The sequence below is a fragment of the Oncorhynchus kisutch genome, linkage group LG23 (genome assembly GCF_002021735.2).
Source record: "Oncorhynchus kisutch isolate 150728-3 linkage group LG23, Okis_V2, whole genome shotgun sequence".
Taxonomy (NCBI): domain Eukaryota; kingdom Metazoa; phylum Chordata; class Actinopteri; order Salmoniformes; family Salmonidae; genus Oncorhynchus; species Oncorhynchus kisutch.
Window position 1 is genome coordinate 47,113,951 of NC_034196.2, and position 17,828 is coordinate 47,131,778.

Consider the following 17,828-nt stretch of genomic DNA (forward strand, 5'->3'; position numbering starts at 1 on the left):
TAAGGCATTTCACTGTACCTGTTGTATTCAGCGCATGTGACAAATACAATTTGATTTGATTTAATAATATTAGGTACATTTCATATTCACAAATGTAAATGGTCTTATTCAACTATTTCAAAACCTAACTTTTTTCACTTTATAAATGAATTTAAACAATATGGCACTACTTTAACTAAAAGAAAAACAACAAGGCAACTAAAACTTGTTTCATGATTAAGATGAGTTTGTTTAGGATTCCTGGCAATGTAAATAGTTTGTATGTAAAAAACAGACGTAACCACAGCAACTGACCATTATCGCGAGACTTTGTGGAAATCCCTGAGAGTAGAGTGATCCATATGCAAAATCCTGATCCTCGTGCCTGGACTTGGAAGTGGACTTGGACATCTCTGCAAGTCATCTTCAGGCCAGTGGAGGGCACAATGACTCTACAGTTGTTATCAAGCTCGACTCATTTATGAGGATGGGGGTTAACAAACTATTGCGCATGTACACTAAACTCTGACCACCATCCAGTGGGATAATCTTCTTCTTTGGAGAAAGCGTGGCGTGCCTGCCTGCCTATGCATTGGATTTGATTCCGGTTGTGTTTCGGTCCGCGGTATGGACTCTCAAAAAGTAAGTACACCCGGTGTATCATGAACTGATATCGATTCTGATCGGCGACATTGTATCCAGCTTGGAAGCAGCGGGGTTATTCAACGTGATAGTTGTGTGTCTCTGGACGGTCGAAACGATCTCCAACATTAGTTCAACATTATTTTGTCAATGTGAATCATCAATATGCGTTCAGCGGCTTTTCAGGGGTGGACACATTTTCACATGAGCTCTGTTACCTGCTTGTGAAGAATCTGTCGACCTGGAAACTAGATATCTTCTGAAAGGCTACTATGTCTCTTTCGAGCCGTTTACTTCTTCTCTGTATTCGTTCAAAGGCTGGTGGTTCAATTCGTATATTTCCTAGGACAACTCTATACCCTTTCAATGATTTGACACATTGATGTTGAGATAGAATATGATTGCACACAGGTGCACATCTGTAAAGTGATTCACTTCCTAATTGCTAGTAGTATGGCTTTGAGAGTTTGACAGTCACAGCAGATCTGTCTTTACTATAGGATAATTGTTTATTTGCCTGCGTGTACATCAGACAGTCTGTTATTGCAACAACTAACCAACAAAACATCAACGTGATGACCAACAACAACAAAAAGCTAATTGTAGTGGTCAAGTTCTCATGGTTTTGTCATCCATCTCGGAACATGGTCATATTCATCACCCTGAAAAGAAGCATCCGATTTGTTTTGAAATGCAACAATTTGTTTCAAGTCTGTTGTCAAGGGACTGTATAGCAACCAGAGGAGCTTATCTTTTGGCATTGTTTGTTATCAGTGTAACTAGGGTGTGAGTATCAAAAGAGGATAATGTGCCTCTGTCCTCTTTTTGTACTGGATAAAGGGAGGGAGAAGAGTAAAAGGACGGTTTAGTCTTGAACACGTGTTGTCAATCTAAGCTTCTTCTAAGTCTATTACTCAGTCAGAGGGAGGGAGAGAGGTCACACCGTGGTACAGGTCTATTATAACTGTTAGAGAGAGAGAGGTCACACCGTGGTACAGGTCTATTATAACTGTTGGAGAGAGAGAGAGGTCACACCAGAGAGAGAGAGAGAGAGAGAGAGAGAGGTCACACCAGTGGTACAGGTCTATTATAACTGTTAGAGAGAGAGAGAGATCACACCAGAGAGAGAGAGAGGTCACACCATGGTACAGGTCTATTATAACTTAGAGAGAGAGAGAGAGAGGTCACACCAGAGAGAGAGAGGTCACACCGTGGTACAGGTCTATTATAACTGTTAGAGAAAGAGGTCACACTGTGGTACAGGTCTATTATAACTGTTAGAGAGAGAGAGAGGTCACACCGTGGTACAGGTCTATTATAACTGTTAGAGAGAGAGGTCACACAGTGGTACAGGTCTATTATAACTGTTAGAGAGAGAGGTCACACAGTGGTACAGGTCTATTATAACTGTTAGAGAGAGAGAAGGTCACATCATGGTACAGGTCTATTATAACTGTTAGAGAGAGAGAGAGATCACACCAGAGAGGGAGAGATAGAGAGGTCACACCAGTGGTACAGGTCCTATACAACTGTTAGAGAGAGAGAGAGAGAGAGGTCACACTGTGGTACAGGTCTATTATAACTGTTAGAGAGAGAGAGAGGTCACACCGTGGTACAGGTCTATTATTGCTGTTAGAGAGAGAGGTCACACCAGTGGTACAGGTCTATTATAACTGTTAGAGAGAGGTGACACCGTGGTACAGGTCTATTATAACTGTTAGAGAGGTCACACCAGAGAGAGAGAGAGAGGTCACACTGTGGTACAGGTCTGTTATAACTGTTAGAGAGGTCACACCGTGGTACAGGTCTATAATAACTGTTAGAGAGAGAGGTCACACGGTGGTACAGGTCTATTATAACTGTTAGAGAGAGAGGTCACACGGTGGTACAGGTCTATTATAACTGTTAGAGAGAGAGGTCACACCGTGGTACAGGTCTATTATAACTGTTAGAGAGAGAGAGAGGTCACACCAGAGAGAGAGAGAGAGGTCACACCAGAGAGAGAGAGAGAGAGAGAGAGGTCACACCAGTGGTACAGGTCTATAACTGTTAGAGAGAGAGGTCACACCAGTGGTACAGGTCTATAACTGTTGGAGAGAGAGGTCACACCGTGGTACAGGTCTATTATAACTGTTAGAGAGAGAGGTCACACCAGAGAGAGAGAGAGAGGTCACACCGTGGTACAGGTCTATTATAACTGTTAGAGAGAGAGGTCACACCAGAGAGAGAGATTACACCTGAGAGAGAGAGAGAGAGAGAGGTCACACTGTGGTACAGGTCTATTATAACTGTTAGAGAGAGAGAGGTCACACGGTGGTACAGGTCTATTATAACTGTTAGAGAGAGAGGTCACACCAGAGAGAGGGAGAGAGAGAGAGAGAGGTCACACCGTGGTACAGGTCTATTATAACTGTTAGAGAGAGAGAGAGGTCACACCAGAGAGAGGGAGAGAGAGGTCACACCGTGGTACAGGTCTATTATAACTGTTAGAGAGAGAGAGAGGTCACGCGATGGTACAGGTCTATAATAACTGTTAGAGAGAGAGAGAGAGAGAGAGAGAGGTCACACGGTGGTACAGGTCTATTATAACTGTTAGAGAGAGAGGTCACACGGTGGTACAGGTCTATAATAACTGTTAGAGAGAGGTCACACCGTGGTACAGGTCTATTATAACTGTTAGAGAGAGAGAGCGAGGTCACACCAGAGAGAGAGTGTGAGGTGGGATTGGTGTGGTGTGGGGTGGGGTGGGATTGGTGTGGGGTGGGGTGGGATTGGTGTGGGGTGGGGTGGGATTGGTGTGGGGTGGTGCGGGGTGGGATTGGTGTGGGATTGGTGTGGTGTGGGATTGGTGCGGGGTGGGGTGGTGCGGGGTGGTGCGGTGCGGGGTGGGATGGTGCGGGGTGGGGTGGTGTGGGATTGGTGTGGGGTGGTGCGGGGTGGGGTGGGGTGGTGTGGGATTGGTGTGGGGTGGTGCAGGGTGGTGTGGGGTGGGATTGGTGTGGGGTGGTGCGGGGTGGTGTGGGGTGGTGTGGGATTGGTGTGGGGTGGTGCGGGGTGGTGTGGTGTGGGGTGGTGCGGGGTGGTGTGGGGTGTGGGGTGGGGTGGTGCGGTGTGGGGTGGGGCGGGGTGGGGTGGGGTGGTGCGGGGCGGGGTGGTGTGGTGTGGTGTGGGATTGGTGCGGTGTGTGGTGGTGCGGGGTGGTGTGGGGTGGTGTGGTGTGGGGTGGTGTGGGATTGGTGTGGGGCGTCCGTAGGTGTCTTTTTACCGTTTCTTGGGTTTCTTCTTGTCTTACTCATTGGTAGGCAGAAGTTTGGTCCAAATCAGATGTTGTGTACTAATATTGAATATGATCTGAATCCTATCAATTGAAATTGTCAATCTTGGTGCAATCAATTTGCTTAATTTCTCAGAGATCAGAATGCTACTCATATCTTTTATTAACTACAGAACCGATTTCAGAATAATCTGAGATGGTGGGTGTCAGTGCTTTCTTTTGCTTTTTGAGGTGGAGCGACCCGGTAGGGTTATGGAACGACCCGGTAGGGTCATGGAACGACCCGGTAGGGTTATGGAACGACCCGGTAAGGTTATGGAACGACCCGGTAGGGTTGAGGAACGACCCGGTAGGATTATGGAGTGACCCGGCAGGGTTATGGAACGACCCGGTAGGATTATGGAGCGACCCGGCAGGGTTATGGAACGACCCGGTAGGATTATGGAGCGACCCGGTAGAGTTAAGTAACGACCCGGTAGGATTATGGAACGACCCGGTAGGGTTATGGAACGACCCGGTAGGGTTATGGAACGACCCGGTAGGGTTATGTATAATCATATATACTAATACTCTGTCCCTAGTGTCATGCAGCAGTTTTAAATAGAAGTGAAGCCTGATCCTCAAATCTGCCTAATCATGTCCTGTTGCTCAGTTGCACAGTCGCTATCTCACTTGCTCGGTCCCACCGGGAACTCACACATGACATAACATACAGATACAAAATGCCCAAACATAGGGCTGGAGATTACACATCCCAAATGCCCCTCAATGACCATCCTTCAGCAATAATTAACATGTAGTATACATTGGTGTGTGTGGGTATCTTAGACTGTCTATAGGCTGACCATGTACTGTGGGCTCCATTAACATGTAGTATACATTGACCATATTAGCTAACATACACAGAATGTAATGAATACATAATAAAGCCCTAAAGGTTTATGTTTTCAGAGAGTTTCCTGGCGCCCATAATAATATGATGCGTCACAATGACCACAATGAAATACAATGACCACAATGACCACAATGAAATACAATGACCACAATGAAATACAATGACCACAATGACCACAATGAAATACAATGACCACAATGAAATACAATGACCACAATGAAATACAATGACCACAATGACCACAATGAAATACAATGACCACAATGAAATACAATGACCACAATGAAATACAATGACCACAATGAAATACAATGACCACAATGACCACAATGACCACAATGACCACAATGACCACCATGAAATACAATGACCACAATGAAATACAATGACCACAATGACCACAATGAAATACAATGACCACAATGACCACAATGAAATACAATGACCACAATGACCACAATGAAATACAATGACCACAATGACCACAATGAAATACAATGACCACAATGAAATACAATGACCACAATGACCACAATGAAATACAATGACCACAATGAAATACAATGACCACAATGGAATAAATACAATGACCACAATGAAATACAATGACCACAATGACCACAATGAAATACAATGACCACAATGGAATAAATACAATGACCACAATGAAATACAATGACCACAATGAAATACAATGACCACAATGAAATACAAATGAACATTTAGATTCATTTAGACCCCTAAGGCTTATTTCCATTGCAGTTCTTTCAGATAGGCAACATTGACAGTTTACAGTCGTGGCCAAAGGTTTTCAGATAGACACAAATATTAATTTCCACAAAGTTCGCTGCTGAAGTATAATTACAAGCATTTCATAAGTGTCAAAGGCTTTTATTGACAATTACATGAAGTTGATGCAAACAGAATATTTGCAGTTTTGACCCTTCTTTTTCAAGACCTCTGCAATCCGCCCTGGCATGCTGTCAATTAACTTCTGGGCCACACTGATGGCAGCCCATTCTTTCATAATCAATGCTTGGAGTTTGTCAGAATTTGTGGGGTTTTGTATGTCCACCCGCCTCTTGAGGATTGACCACAAATTCTCAATGGGATTAAGGTCTGAGGAGTTTCCTGGCCATGGACCCAAAATATCAATGTTTTGTTCCCCGAGCCACTTAGTTATTACTTTTGCCTTATGGCAAGGTGCTCCATCATGTTGGAAAATAAATTGTTCATCACCAAACTGTTCCTGGATGGTTGGGAGAAGTTGCTCTCGGGGGATGTGTTGGTACCATTCTTTATTCATGGCTGTGTTCTTAGGCAAAATTGTGAGAGCCCACTCCCTTGGCTGAGAACCAACCCCACATATGAATGGTCTCAGCATGCTTTACTGTTGGCATGACACAGGACTGATGGTAGCGCTCACCTTGTCTTCTCCGGACAAGCTTTTTTCTGGATGCCCCAAACAATCAGAAAGGGGATTCATTAGAGAAAATGACTTTCGTTTCTTTGCTGCCCTTCTTAACACCAGGCCATCCTCCAAAAGTCTTTGCCTCACTGTGTGTGCAGATGCACTCACCTGCCTGCTGCCATTGGTGTACTGGTTTGGGGTTTCAGTTCATTTGCATGGCAAAGAGGTACTTTGTAATGAATTGCAATTCATCTGATCACTCTTCATAATATTCTAGAGTATATGCAAATTGCCATCATACAAACCGAGGCAGCAGACTTTGTGAAAATTTATATTTATGTCATTCTCCAAACTTTTGGCCACGACTGTATACTGATGCAATGACAGGAGTGGGGTCATAAAGGAGACGGAACCATAACTAGTGTCGTAGTCCTTCTTTTTTCCATGACATGAACTCTGGAGCAGGTGATGGCAACTGTTCACTAGATTTCAGTACAGTTCAGTAGATTTCAGTTCAGTACAGTTCAGTAGATTTCAGTACAGTAGTACAGTACAGTAGTACAGTACAGTTCAATACAGTTCAGTACAGTTCAGTTGATTTCAGTACCGTGGAAGGGAGGACAGTAGTTCAGTAGTACAGTAGTACAGTAGTACAGTAGTACAGTAGTACAGTTCAGTAGTACAGTAGTACAGTTCAGTAGTACAGTAGTACAGTTCAGTAGTACAGTAGTACAGTTCAGTAGTACAGTAGTACAGTTCAGTAGTACAGTAGTACAGTTCAGTAGTACAGTAGTACAGTTCAGTACAGTAGTACAGTAGTACAGTTCAGTAGTACAGTAGTACAGTTCAGTAGTACAGTTCAGTAGTACAGTAGTACAGTTCAGTAGTACAGTAGTACAGTAGTACAGTTCAGTAGTACAGTAGTACAGTTCAGTAGTACAGTAGTACAGTTCAGTAGTACAGTAGTACAGTTCAGTAGTACAGTTCAGTAGTGTAGTTCAGTAGTACAGTTCAGTAGTACAGTTCAGTAGTACAGTAGTACAGTTCAGTAGTACAGTAGTACAGTTCAGTAGTACAGTTCAGTACAGTAGTACAGTTCAGTAGTACAGTTCAGTAGTTCAGTAGTACAGTTCAGTAGTTCAGTAGTACAGTTCAGTAGTACAGTAGTACAGTTCAGTAGTACAGTAGTACAGTTCAGTAGTACAGTACAGTAGTACAGTTCAGTAGTACAGTTCAGTAGTTCAGTAGTACAGTTCAGTAGTACAGTAGTACAGTTCAGTAGTACAGTTCAGTAGTTCAGTAGTACAGTTCAGTACTAGATTTCAGTACAGCAGTACAGTTCAGTAGATTTCAGTACCGTGGAAGGGAGGACAGTAACAGGAGACACTATGAGTTCCCACTGTAGCCAGTTCAATTGCAGTAATATCATTACTGATTGGTATGTTATTCTGTTACCGATTTGGTATCAGAATTAAGACTTTTAATAAATAAAAATGTATATTAGTAAATACACTAACTGATTGGTAGGTCTAGCTTTACTTGTTACTTCTGTGGACTTTTTCCTCCCTCCTGAGGGAGAGAAGTTAGAAAATATCTTAAAAATACAGTATCTGGGTTTTTGGTAACAGAATTACAAGGCAATGTTTCTTAAATGGAAATCTAAGTGTTGATATTAGTTGGCAGGGGTCTTCAACATGGTGTTTTGATGTCAGGGGTCTTCAACATGGTGTTTTGATGTCAGGGGTCTTCAACATGGTGTTTTGATGTCAGGGGTCTTCAACATGGTGTTTTGATGTCAGGGGTCTTCAACATGGTGTTTTGATGTCAGGGGTCTTCAACATGGTGTTTTGATGTCAGGGGTCTTCAACATGGTGTTTTGATGTCAGGGGTCTTCAACATGGTGTTTTGATGTCAGGGGTCTTCAACATGGTGTTTTGATGTCAGGGGTCTTCAACATAGTGTTTTGATGTCAGGGGTCTTCAACATGGTGTTTTGATGTCAGGGGTCTTCAACATGGTGTTTTGATGTCAGGGGTCTTCAACATGGTGTTTTGATGTCAGGGGTCTTCAACATGGTGTTTTGATGTCAGGGGTCTTCAACATAGTGTTTTGATGTCAGGGGTCTTCAACATGGTGTTTTGATGTCAGGGGTCTTCAACATGGTGTTTTGATGTCAGGGGTCTTCAACATAGTGTTTTGATGTCAGGGGTCTTCAACATGGTGTTTTGATGTCAGGGGTCTTCAACATGGTGTTTTGATGTCAGGGGTCTTCAACATGGTGTTTTGATGTCAGGGGTCTTCAACATGGTGTTTTGATGTCAGGGGTCTTCAACATGCTGTTTTGATTTATTTTCTGGTGATGTTTGGATTTCTAAGACTCATTTTCCTTCTGTTTGACCAGAAATCTAAGACCATTTTTTAATGTCCCCTTTTTAAGATGCAACACAGTTAAACAAATATCTCTACGCCTTAATCCCCCCCCCCAAAAAAATATATATATAAACTCGTATCGTTCAATCGTTAATTTGACACCCAGTTTGATATGCTCCTTATGCTCACACGTTGGTGCTCATGGGTCCTTTTTCCATGAACCTGACCCCTGTGCACTATATAAAGACTACGGTTCCCAGGCACTGCGTTGGTGCCAGATACCCACCCACATAGAAGACAGTACAACGACCATGGTTCCCATTCCCTAGGCAGTCCAAGTAGAGAGTCGAGCAGTTGTGAGGTTTCAGCATGACTTGTTATGTAGGCCATTCACAACCAGCCTTTAGGGTGATTTCATCATAATGTGGGTTACTGAATATGACTCCATTTTATAGAAACACAGGAAGAATTAGGCCAAATTTATACAAATCTTGTGTAGCCTGGACTATGTGTGGCCATAGTTCAACAGAAGGCTTGTCAGCTCTCTACACACAGCACTGGGCTTTAAATGACTAGTGGAACTGCATGTGCTGATCCTGAATCTGTCACTGGCAGCCGGTACAGAAACGCTGCTGCTGAAGCCTTGAGGTGCCCTGGCTGGAGGTGCCCTGGCTGGAGGTGCCCTGGCTGGGAGGCTGGAGGTGCCCTGGCTGGAGGTGCCCTGGCTGGAGGTGCCCTGGCTGGAGGTGCCCTGGCTGGGAGGCTGGAGGTGCCCTGGCTGTGAGGCTGGAGGTGCCCTGGCTGGAGGCTAGAGGTGCCCTGGAGGTGCCCTGGCTGTGAGGCTGGAGATGCCCTGGCAGGGGGTGCCCTGGCTGGAGGTTCCCAGGCTGGAGGTGCCCAGGCTGGAGGTGCCCAGGCTGGAGGTGCCCTGACTGGAGGTGGCCTGGCTGGAGGTGGCCTGGCTGGAGGTGCCCTGACTGGAGGTGCTCTGACTGGAGGTGCCCTGACTGGAGGTGCCCTGACTGGAGGTGGCCTGGCTGGAGGTGGCCTGGCTGGAGGTGGCCTGGCTGGAGGTGCCCTGACTGGAGGTGGCCTGGCTGGAGGTGCCCTGACTGGAGGTGGCCTGGCTGGAGCTGGCCTGGCTGGGAGGCTGGAGGTGCCCCGGCTGGAGGTGCCCTGGCTGTGAGGCTGGAGGTGCCCTGGCTGTGAGGCTGGAGGTGCCCTGGCTGTGAGGCTGGAGGTGCCCAGTCAGAATCCACACAGCAGGATTCCAATAAAGTGGCCAGACTAGTGTGATGCAAAAGACAACGAGTAACTTATTATCAAGTAGTATAATAGCCGGTATAAGAACCTAGGTCTGGACCCCTCGTCCACTGTTTTGTCCATACAGGCTGGTTGGCTGGAGGTGCCCTGGCTGTGAGGCTGGAGGTGCCCTGGCTGTGAGGCTGGAGGTGCCCTGGCTGTGAGGCTGGAGGTGCCCTGGCTGTGTGGCTGGAGGTGCCCTGGCTGTGTGGCTGGAGGTGCCCTGGCTGTGTGGCTGGAGGTGCCCTGGCTGTGTGGCTGGAGGTGCCCTGGCTGGTTGGCTGGAGGTGCCCTGGCTGGTTGGCTGGAGGTGCCCTGGCTGGTTGGCTGGAGGTGCCCTGGCTGTGTGGCTGGAGGTGCCCTGGCTGTGTGGCTGGAGGTGCCCTGGCTGTGTGGCTGGAGGTGCCCTGGCTGTGAGGCTGGAGGTGCCCTGGCTGTGAGGCTGGAGGTGCCCTGGCTGGTTGGCTGGAGGTGCCCTGGCTGTGTGGCTGGAGGTGCCCTGGCTGTGTGGCTGGAGGTGCCCTGGCTGTGTGGCTGGAGGTGCCCTGGCTGTGTGGCTGGAGGTGCCCTGGCTGTGTGGCTGGAGGTGCCCTGGCTGGTTGGCTGGAGGTGCCTTGGCTGGGGTGGCTGGAGGTGCCCTGGCTGGTTGGCTGGAGGTGCCCTGGCTGTGTGGCTGGAGGTGCCCTGGCTGTGTGGCTGGAGGTGCCCTGGCTGTGTGGCTGGAGGTGCCCTGGCTGGATGTGCCCTGGCTGGAGGTGCCCTGGCTGGAGGTGCCCTGGCTGGAGGTGACCTGGCTGGAGGTGCCCTGGCTGGAGGTGCCCTGGCTGGAGGTGCCCTGGCTGGAGGTGCCCTGGCTGGAGGTGCCCTGGCTGGTTGGCTGGTGGTTCCCTGGCTATGTGGCTGAAGGTGCCCTGGCTGGGTAAATCTGTATGGACAAAACAGTGGACGAGGGGTCCAGACCTAGGTTCTTATACCGGCAAGCTGTGTGGATTCTCACTGTCTGACACTTCTGCCGATGGTAAGGAAGTCACAGTCCCATTTCTCCCTGGAGCCGTATGGTAGCAACCTAGAGGACAGTCAGTCAGGGTCCTGAACATAGAGGGAGGTTATAACTGGTCATGAGTGAACTTCTAACACGGAAACAAACCTGACAAGCAATTTGAACATGTGATTGATTAGCCTGAAATACAATAGTAGGCCAATGTATTGACGGATTTTCAATGTATTGATGTATTGTCTTTCAGGAGGCCCTACAAAGGATAATAACCACGTTGGCCAATAAAAATGAGGACCTCCATAACTTCATGGAAACACTTAGTCACTCTCTGGCCGGTGTCCAGGTAAGACACATAATAACACTCACAATGGATGTAATTACATTAAACACAACATAAAGCAATATTAACCGGGAAATCACCATTTTGTACATTAACTTCCAAATATACCATATTAATCTATCAAATCATCAAATATGAAATGTTAATCTATAGAGTAGTGAGGCAAAGATTGATTCTGGGTGCAGAGATGAATCAATATGTGTGATTGTGACAGGTGAACTCCACACAGGTGGTGTCCGACCTGGAGGAGGAGTTTGACAGGTTATTCACCATCCTGGTTGAGATGAAGGAGAGCATGATCAACACCATCAAACAGGAAGGGGCCAAGAAGACACAGGAAATACAGGTACCTGACCCCTGACCCCTAACCCCTAATCCAACACCATCAAACAGGAAGGGGCCAAGAAGACACAGGAACTACAGGTACCTGACCCCTAACCCTTAACCCAACACCATCAAACAGGAAGGGGCCAGAAGGCTCACGAGCTACAGGTACCTGACCCCTAACCCCTAACCCCTAACCCAACAGCATCAAACAGGAAGGGGCCAGAAGGCTCACGAGCTACAGGTACCTGACCCTAAACCCAACCTTAACCCAAACCCCAACACACAGGAATAGGTCTGTAAATCCTAGGAGCTACAGGGATCAACAGACAGCCTACTACTGTCTCATGTCCCTGTGACCTACTACAGACTGAGAGGACTTGTCTCATGTCCCTGTGACATACTACAGACTGAGAGGATTTGTCTCATGTCCCTGTGACCTACTACAGACAGAGGACTTGTCTCATGTTCCTGTGACCTACTACAGACTGAGAGGACTTGTCTCATGTCCCTGTGACCTACTACAGACTGAGAGGATTTGTCTCATGTCCATGTGACATGCTACAGACTGAGAGGCCTTGTCTCATGTCCCTGTGACATACTACAGACTGAGAGGATTTGTCTCATGTCCCTGTGACCTACTACAGACTGAGAGGATTTGTCTCATGTGTACAGTAGTGAATGCAATACCTGGGAGGCTCCTGTGACGTGTGTATCTGGCATCAACCCTGGTGTGTGTGTGTGTATCTGGCATCAACCCTGGTATGTGTGTGTGTATCTGGCATCAACCCTGGTGTGTGTGTGTATCTGGCATCAGCCCTGGTGTGTGTGTGTATCTCGCATCAACCCTGGTGTGTGTGCGTATCTGGCATCAACCCTGGTGTGTGTGTATCTGGCATCAGCCCTGGTGTGTGTGTATCTGGCATCAGCCCTGGTGTGTGTGTGTGTGTATCTGGCATCAGCCCTGGTGTGTGTGTGTATCTGGCATCAACCCTGGTGTGTGTGCGTATCTGGCATCAACCCTGGTGTGTGTGTATCTGGCATCAACCCTGGTGTGTGTGTGTGTGTGTGTATCTGGCGTCTCCTCAGGAATTTACGACCTCTGACCACAGCAGCCTAGTTGAAGGAGGCAAGGGGGGGGTTGCTATACTCAGAGGCCAACGTCATGACACCCTCTACCCACTCTCACCCCTCTACTCCTCTCACTCCTCTACCCCTCCCTCAGACAGCCTGGGGTGTGTGTGATGTTGTAGTGTCTCCATACACCCCTCTCTCAGACAGCCTGGGGTGTGTGTGATGTTGTAGTGTCTCCATACACCCCTCTACCCCTCTCTCTGACAGCCTGGGGTGTGTGTGATGTTGTAGTGTCTCCATACACCCCTCTCTCTGACAGCCTGGGGTGTGTGTGATGTTGTAGTGTCTCCATACACCCCTCTCTCTGACAGCCTGGGGTGTGTGTGATGTTGTAGTGTCTCCATACACCCCTCTCACCCCTCTCTCAGACAGCCTGGGGTGTGTGTGATGTTGTAGTGTCTCCATACACCCCTCTCTCAGACAGCCTGGGGTGTGTGTGATGTCATCGTGCTGCTATGGCAGTTCTCTGGCCAACTCTCTAAGTCGATTGAGCAGGAACAAAAAGTGTCTGAAATTACCCCCAGATATGAGATTCCCCATTGTCCCTCTTTGTAGGGTGAGCGCTGCCTGGTATTCTGTTTCCCGTTACATCCAACTCACTTCACACCCAGTATCAACTCGCATACTCATGTCTCATCATGTGACTCAGGAAAACATGTATTTTCATCAGTTAAATGAATAATTTAATTGAATAGTTTAATTTATTCTAAGTTGTTAAATGCGTGCCAGTGGCACCGCCCTTTTTGAATGACTGAACCACAGCATGACCACCATGTTGTTAATGATTCGTTTTCATTCAACACTCCAAGAGCTAGACTTTGCTTTGCCAGCATTCACCGTTATTACGAGTTTGTCTGTCAGCTGACGAACCAAAATGTTATTGTGTCACTGTGAGCTTATCTAGCCTTTACCAACCAAGAAGGTGTTCTGTTAACCCCCCCCCCCTCACCCTCTCTGGTCCTCTCTCCTTGGGGTAATTGTTCTGTTACCCCCTCCCCCTCTCTGGTCCTCTCTCCTTGGGGTAATTGTTCCATTTCCCCCTCTCTGGTCCTCTCTCCTTGGGGTAATCGTTCTGTTACCCCCTCCCCCTCTCTGATCCCCTCTCCTTGGGGTAATCGTTCCCCCCCTCACCCTCTCTGGTCCTCTCTCCTTGGGTAATTGTTCCATTTCCCCCTCTCTGGACCTCTCTCCTTGGGGTAATCGTTCCCCCCCTCCCCCTCTCTGGTCCTCTCTCCTTGGGGTAATCGTTCCCCCCCTCCCCCTCTCTGGTCCTCTCTCCTTGGGGTAATCGTTCTGTTCCCCCCCCCCCCCCTCTCTGGTCCTCTCTCCTTGGGGTAATCGTTCCCCCCCTCCCCCTCTCTGGTCCTCTCTCCTTGGGGTAATCGTTCTGTCCCTACCCCCCCCCCTCTCTGGTCCTCTCTCCTTGGGGTAATTGTTCCATTTCCCCCTCTCTGGTCCTCTCTCCTTGAGGTAATCGTTCCCCCCCTCCCCCTCTCTGGTCCTCTCTCCTTGGGGTAATCGTTCTGTTCCCCCTCTCTGGTCCTCTCTCCTTGGGGTAATCGTTCTGTTCCCCCTCTCTGGTCCTCTCTCCTTGGGGTAATCGTTCTGTTCCCCCCCTCCTCCTCGCTGGTCCTCTCTCCTTGGGGTCCCAGGAACCTGAGAGGAGACTTAGCAATAGCAGCTGATCGTCTTTCTGTTAGCTGACCATGAGAAGACCTGTGTACCCTATTCCCTATATACTGTAGTGTACCCTATTCCCTATATACTGTAGTGTACCCTATTCCCTATATACTGTAGTGTACCCTATTCCCTATATACTGTAGTGTACCCCATTCCCTATATACTGTAGTGTACCCTATTCCCTATATACTGTAGTGCACCCCATTCCCTATATACTGTAGTGCACCCCATTCCCTATATACTGTAGTGTACCCTATTCCCTATATACTATAGTGCACCCCATTCCCTACATACTGTAGTGCACCCCATTCCCTATATACTGTAGTGTACCCTATTCCCTATATACTATAGTGCACCCTATTCCCTATATACTGTAGTGCACCCTATTCCCTATATACTGTAGTGCACCCTATTCCCTATATACTGTAGTGCACCCTATTCCCTATATACTGTAGTGTACCCTATTCCCTATATACTGTAGTGTACCCTATTCCCTATATACTGTAGTGTACCCTATTCCCTATATACTGTAGTGTACCCTATTCCCTATATACTGTAGTGTACCCTATTCCCTATATACTGTAGTGTACCCTATTCCCTATATACTGTAGTGTACCCTATTCCCTATATACTGTAGTGTACCCTATTCCCTATATACTGTGGTGTACCCTATTCCCTATATACTGTAGTGTACCCTATTCCCTATATGCTGTCCTATATACTGTAGTGTACCCTATTCCCTATATACTGTAGTGCACCCTATTCCCTATATACTGTAGTGTACCCCATTCCCTATATACTGTAGTGTACCCTATTCCCTATATACTGTAGTGTACCCTATTCCCTATATACTGTGGTGTACCCTATTCCCTATATACAGTAGTGTACCCTATTCCCTATATGCTGTCCTATATACTGTAGTGTACCCTATTCCCTATATACTGTAGTGCACCCCATTCCCTATATACTGTAGTGTACCCTATTCCCTATATACTATAGTGCACCCCATTCCCTACATACTGTAGTGCACCCCATTCCCTATATACTGTAGTGTACCCTATTCCCTATATACTATAGTGCACCCCATTCCCTACATACTGTAGTGCACCCCATTCCCTATATACTGTAGTGCGCCCCATTCCCTACATACTGTAGTGCACCCTATTCCCTATATACTGTAGTGCACCCTATTCCCTATATACTGTAGTGCACCCTATTCCCTATATACTGTAGTGCACCCTATTCCCTATATACTGTAGTGCACCCCATTCCCTATATACTGTAGTGCACCCTATTCCCTATATACTGTAGTGTACCCCATTCCCTATATACTGTAGTGTACCCCATTCCCTATATACTGTAGTGTACCCTATTCCCTATATACTGTAGTGTACCCTATTCCCTATATACTGTGGTGTACCCTATTCCCTATATGCTGTCCTATATACTGTAGTGTACCCTATTCCCTATATACTGTAGTGTACCCTATTCCCTATATACTATAGTGCACCCCATTCCCTACATACTGTAGTGCACCCCATTCCCTATATACTGTAGTGTACCCTATTCCCTATATACTATAGTGCACCCCATTCCCTACATACTGTAGTGCACCCTATTCCCTATATACTGTAGTGCACCCTATTCCCTATATACTGTAGTGCACCCTATTCCCTATATACTATAGTGCACCCCATTCCCTACATACTGTAGTGCACCCCATTCCCTATATACTGTAGTGTACCCTATTCCCTATATACTATAGTGCACCCCATTCCCTATATACTGTAGTGCACCCTATTCCCTATATACTGTAGTGCACCCTATTCCCTATATACTGTAGTGCACCCTATTCCCTATATACTGTAGTGCACCCTATTCCCTATATACTGTAGTGCACCCCATTCCCTATATACTGTAGTGCACCCTATTCCCTATATACTGTAGTGCACCCTATTCCCTATATACTGTAGTGCACCCTATTCCCTATATACTGTAGTGCACCCTATTCCCTATATACTGTAGTGCACCCTATTCCCTATATACTGTAGTGCACCCTATTCCCTATATACTGTAGTGCACCCTATTCCCTATATACTGTAGTGCACCCTATTCCCTATATGCTGTCCTATATACTGTAGTGCACCCTATTCCCTATATGCTGTCCTATATACTGTAGTGCACCCTATTCCCTATATGCTGTCCTATATACTGTAGTGCACCCTATTCCCTATATACTGTAGTGTACCCTATTCCCTACTGCCAAACACACAGCACTTCCACAGAGAAGGACATTGAACAGCACTGCAGTCAGCAGCTAGATAGATAGAGAAGCAAGATGTATTATGTCTTAAAGGCCCAGTGTCGTCAAAATGGTGTTTTTTTTTTTATCATATTGTACAACAGTGAACATTGTTATTTCTTGATTGTTGCTGGTTGAAAATATAATCTACACAGGACCTTCTAATCAGCAGGTTTATATGGGTGGGTGTTTCAGGACCTTCTAATCAGCAGGTTTATATGGGTGGGAGTTTCAGGACCTTCTAATCAGCAGGTTTATATGGGTGGGAGTTTCAGGACCTTCTAATCAGCAGGTTTATATGGGTGGGTGTTTCAGGACCTTCTAATCAGCAGGTTTATATGGGTGGGAGTTTCAGAACCTTCTAATCAGCAGGTTTATATGGGTGGGAGTTTCAGGACCTTCTAATCAGCAGGTTTATATGGGTGGGAGTTTCAGGACCTTCTAATCAGCAGGTTTATATGGGTGGGAGTTTCAGGACCTTCTAATCAGCAGGTTTATATGGGTGGGAGTTTCAGCTTTCCTTGGTGACATCACCATGTGGTCAAGTGGTTAATACACCAATAGCAAACCTCTCTGCCAATAACAGCTAGGTGAGGGCCCTGGGAGTCTGGTGCCAGGAAAATAACCTCTCCCTCAATGTCAACAAAACAAAAGGAGCTGATTGTGGACTTCAGGAAACAGCAGAGGGAGCAGCCCACCTATCCACATCGACGGGACCGCAGTGGAGAAGGTGGAAAGTTTCTCGGCGTACACATCACTGACGATCTGAAATGGTCCACCCACACAGACAGGGTGGTGAAGAAGGTGTAGCAGCGCCTCTTCAACCTCAGGAGGCTGAAGAAATTTTACTTGGCCCCTAAAACCCTCACAAATGTTTACAGATGCACAATTGAGAGCATCTTGTCGAGCTATATCATCGTACAGCAACTGCACCGCCTGGTACGGCCACTGCACCGACCACAACCGCAAGGCTCTCCTCCAGAGGGTAGTGCGGTCTGCACAACGCATCACCGGGGGCAAACTACCTGCCCTCCAGGACACCTACACCACCCGATGTCACAGGAAGGCCATAAAGATCATCAAGGACAACAACCACCCGAGCCACTGCCTGTTCACCCCGCTATCATCCAGAAGGCGAGGTCAGTACAGGTGCATCAAAGCTGGGACAGAGAGACTGAA

General features: G+C 47.0%; 1 protein-coding gene across 3 annotated transcripts in view; it reads left to right on the plus strand.

Moving 5' to 3' along the window:
- LOC109881294 (FSD1-like protein) overlaps positions 1 to 17,828 on the plus strand; it is a 74,952-nt gene continuing 57,124 nt past the window's right edge. For 2 of the 3 annotated variants that reach the window (XM_031803078.1, XM_031803077.1), the window contains exons 1-3: positions 1 to 621; positions 11,117 to 11,212; positions 11,424 to 11,555. In XM_031803078.1, the coding sequence (XP_031658938.1) occupies positions 607 to 621; positions 11,117 to 11,212; positions 11,424 to 11,555 (243 nt within the window). In that variant the 5' untranslated portion in view covers positions 1 to 606. The remainder of the gene's footprint in view (positions 622 to 11,116; positions 11,213 to 11,423; positions 11,556 to 17,828) is intronic. The other variant, XM_031803079.1, reaches the window with a different exon arrangement.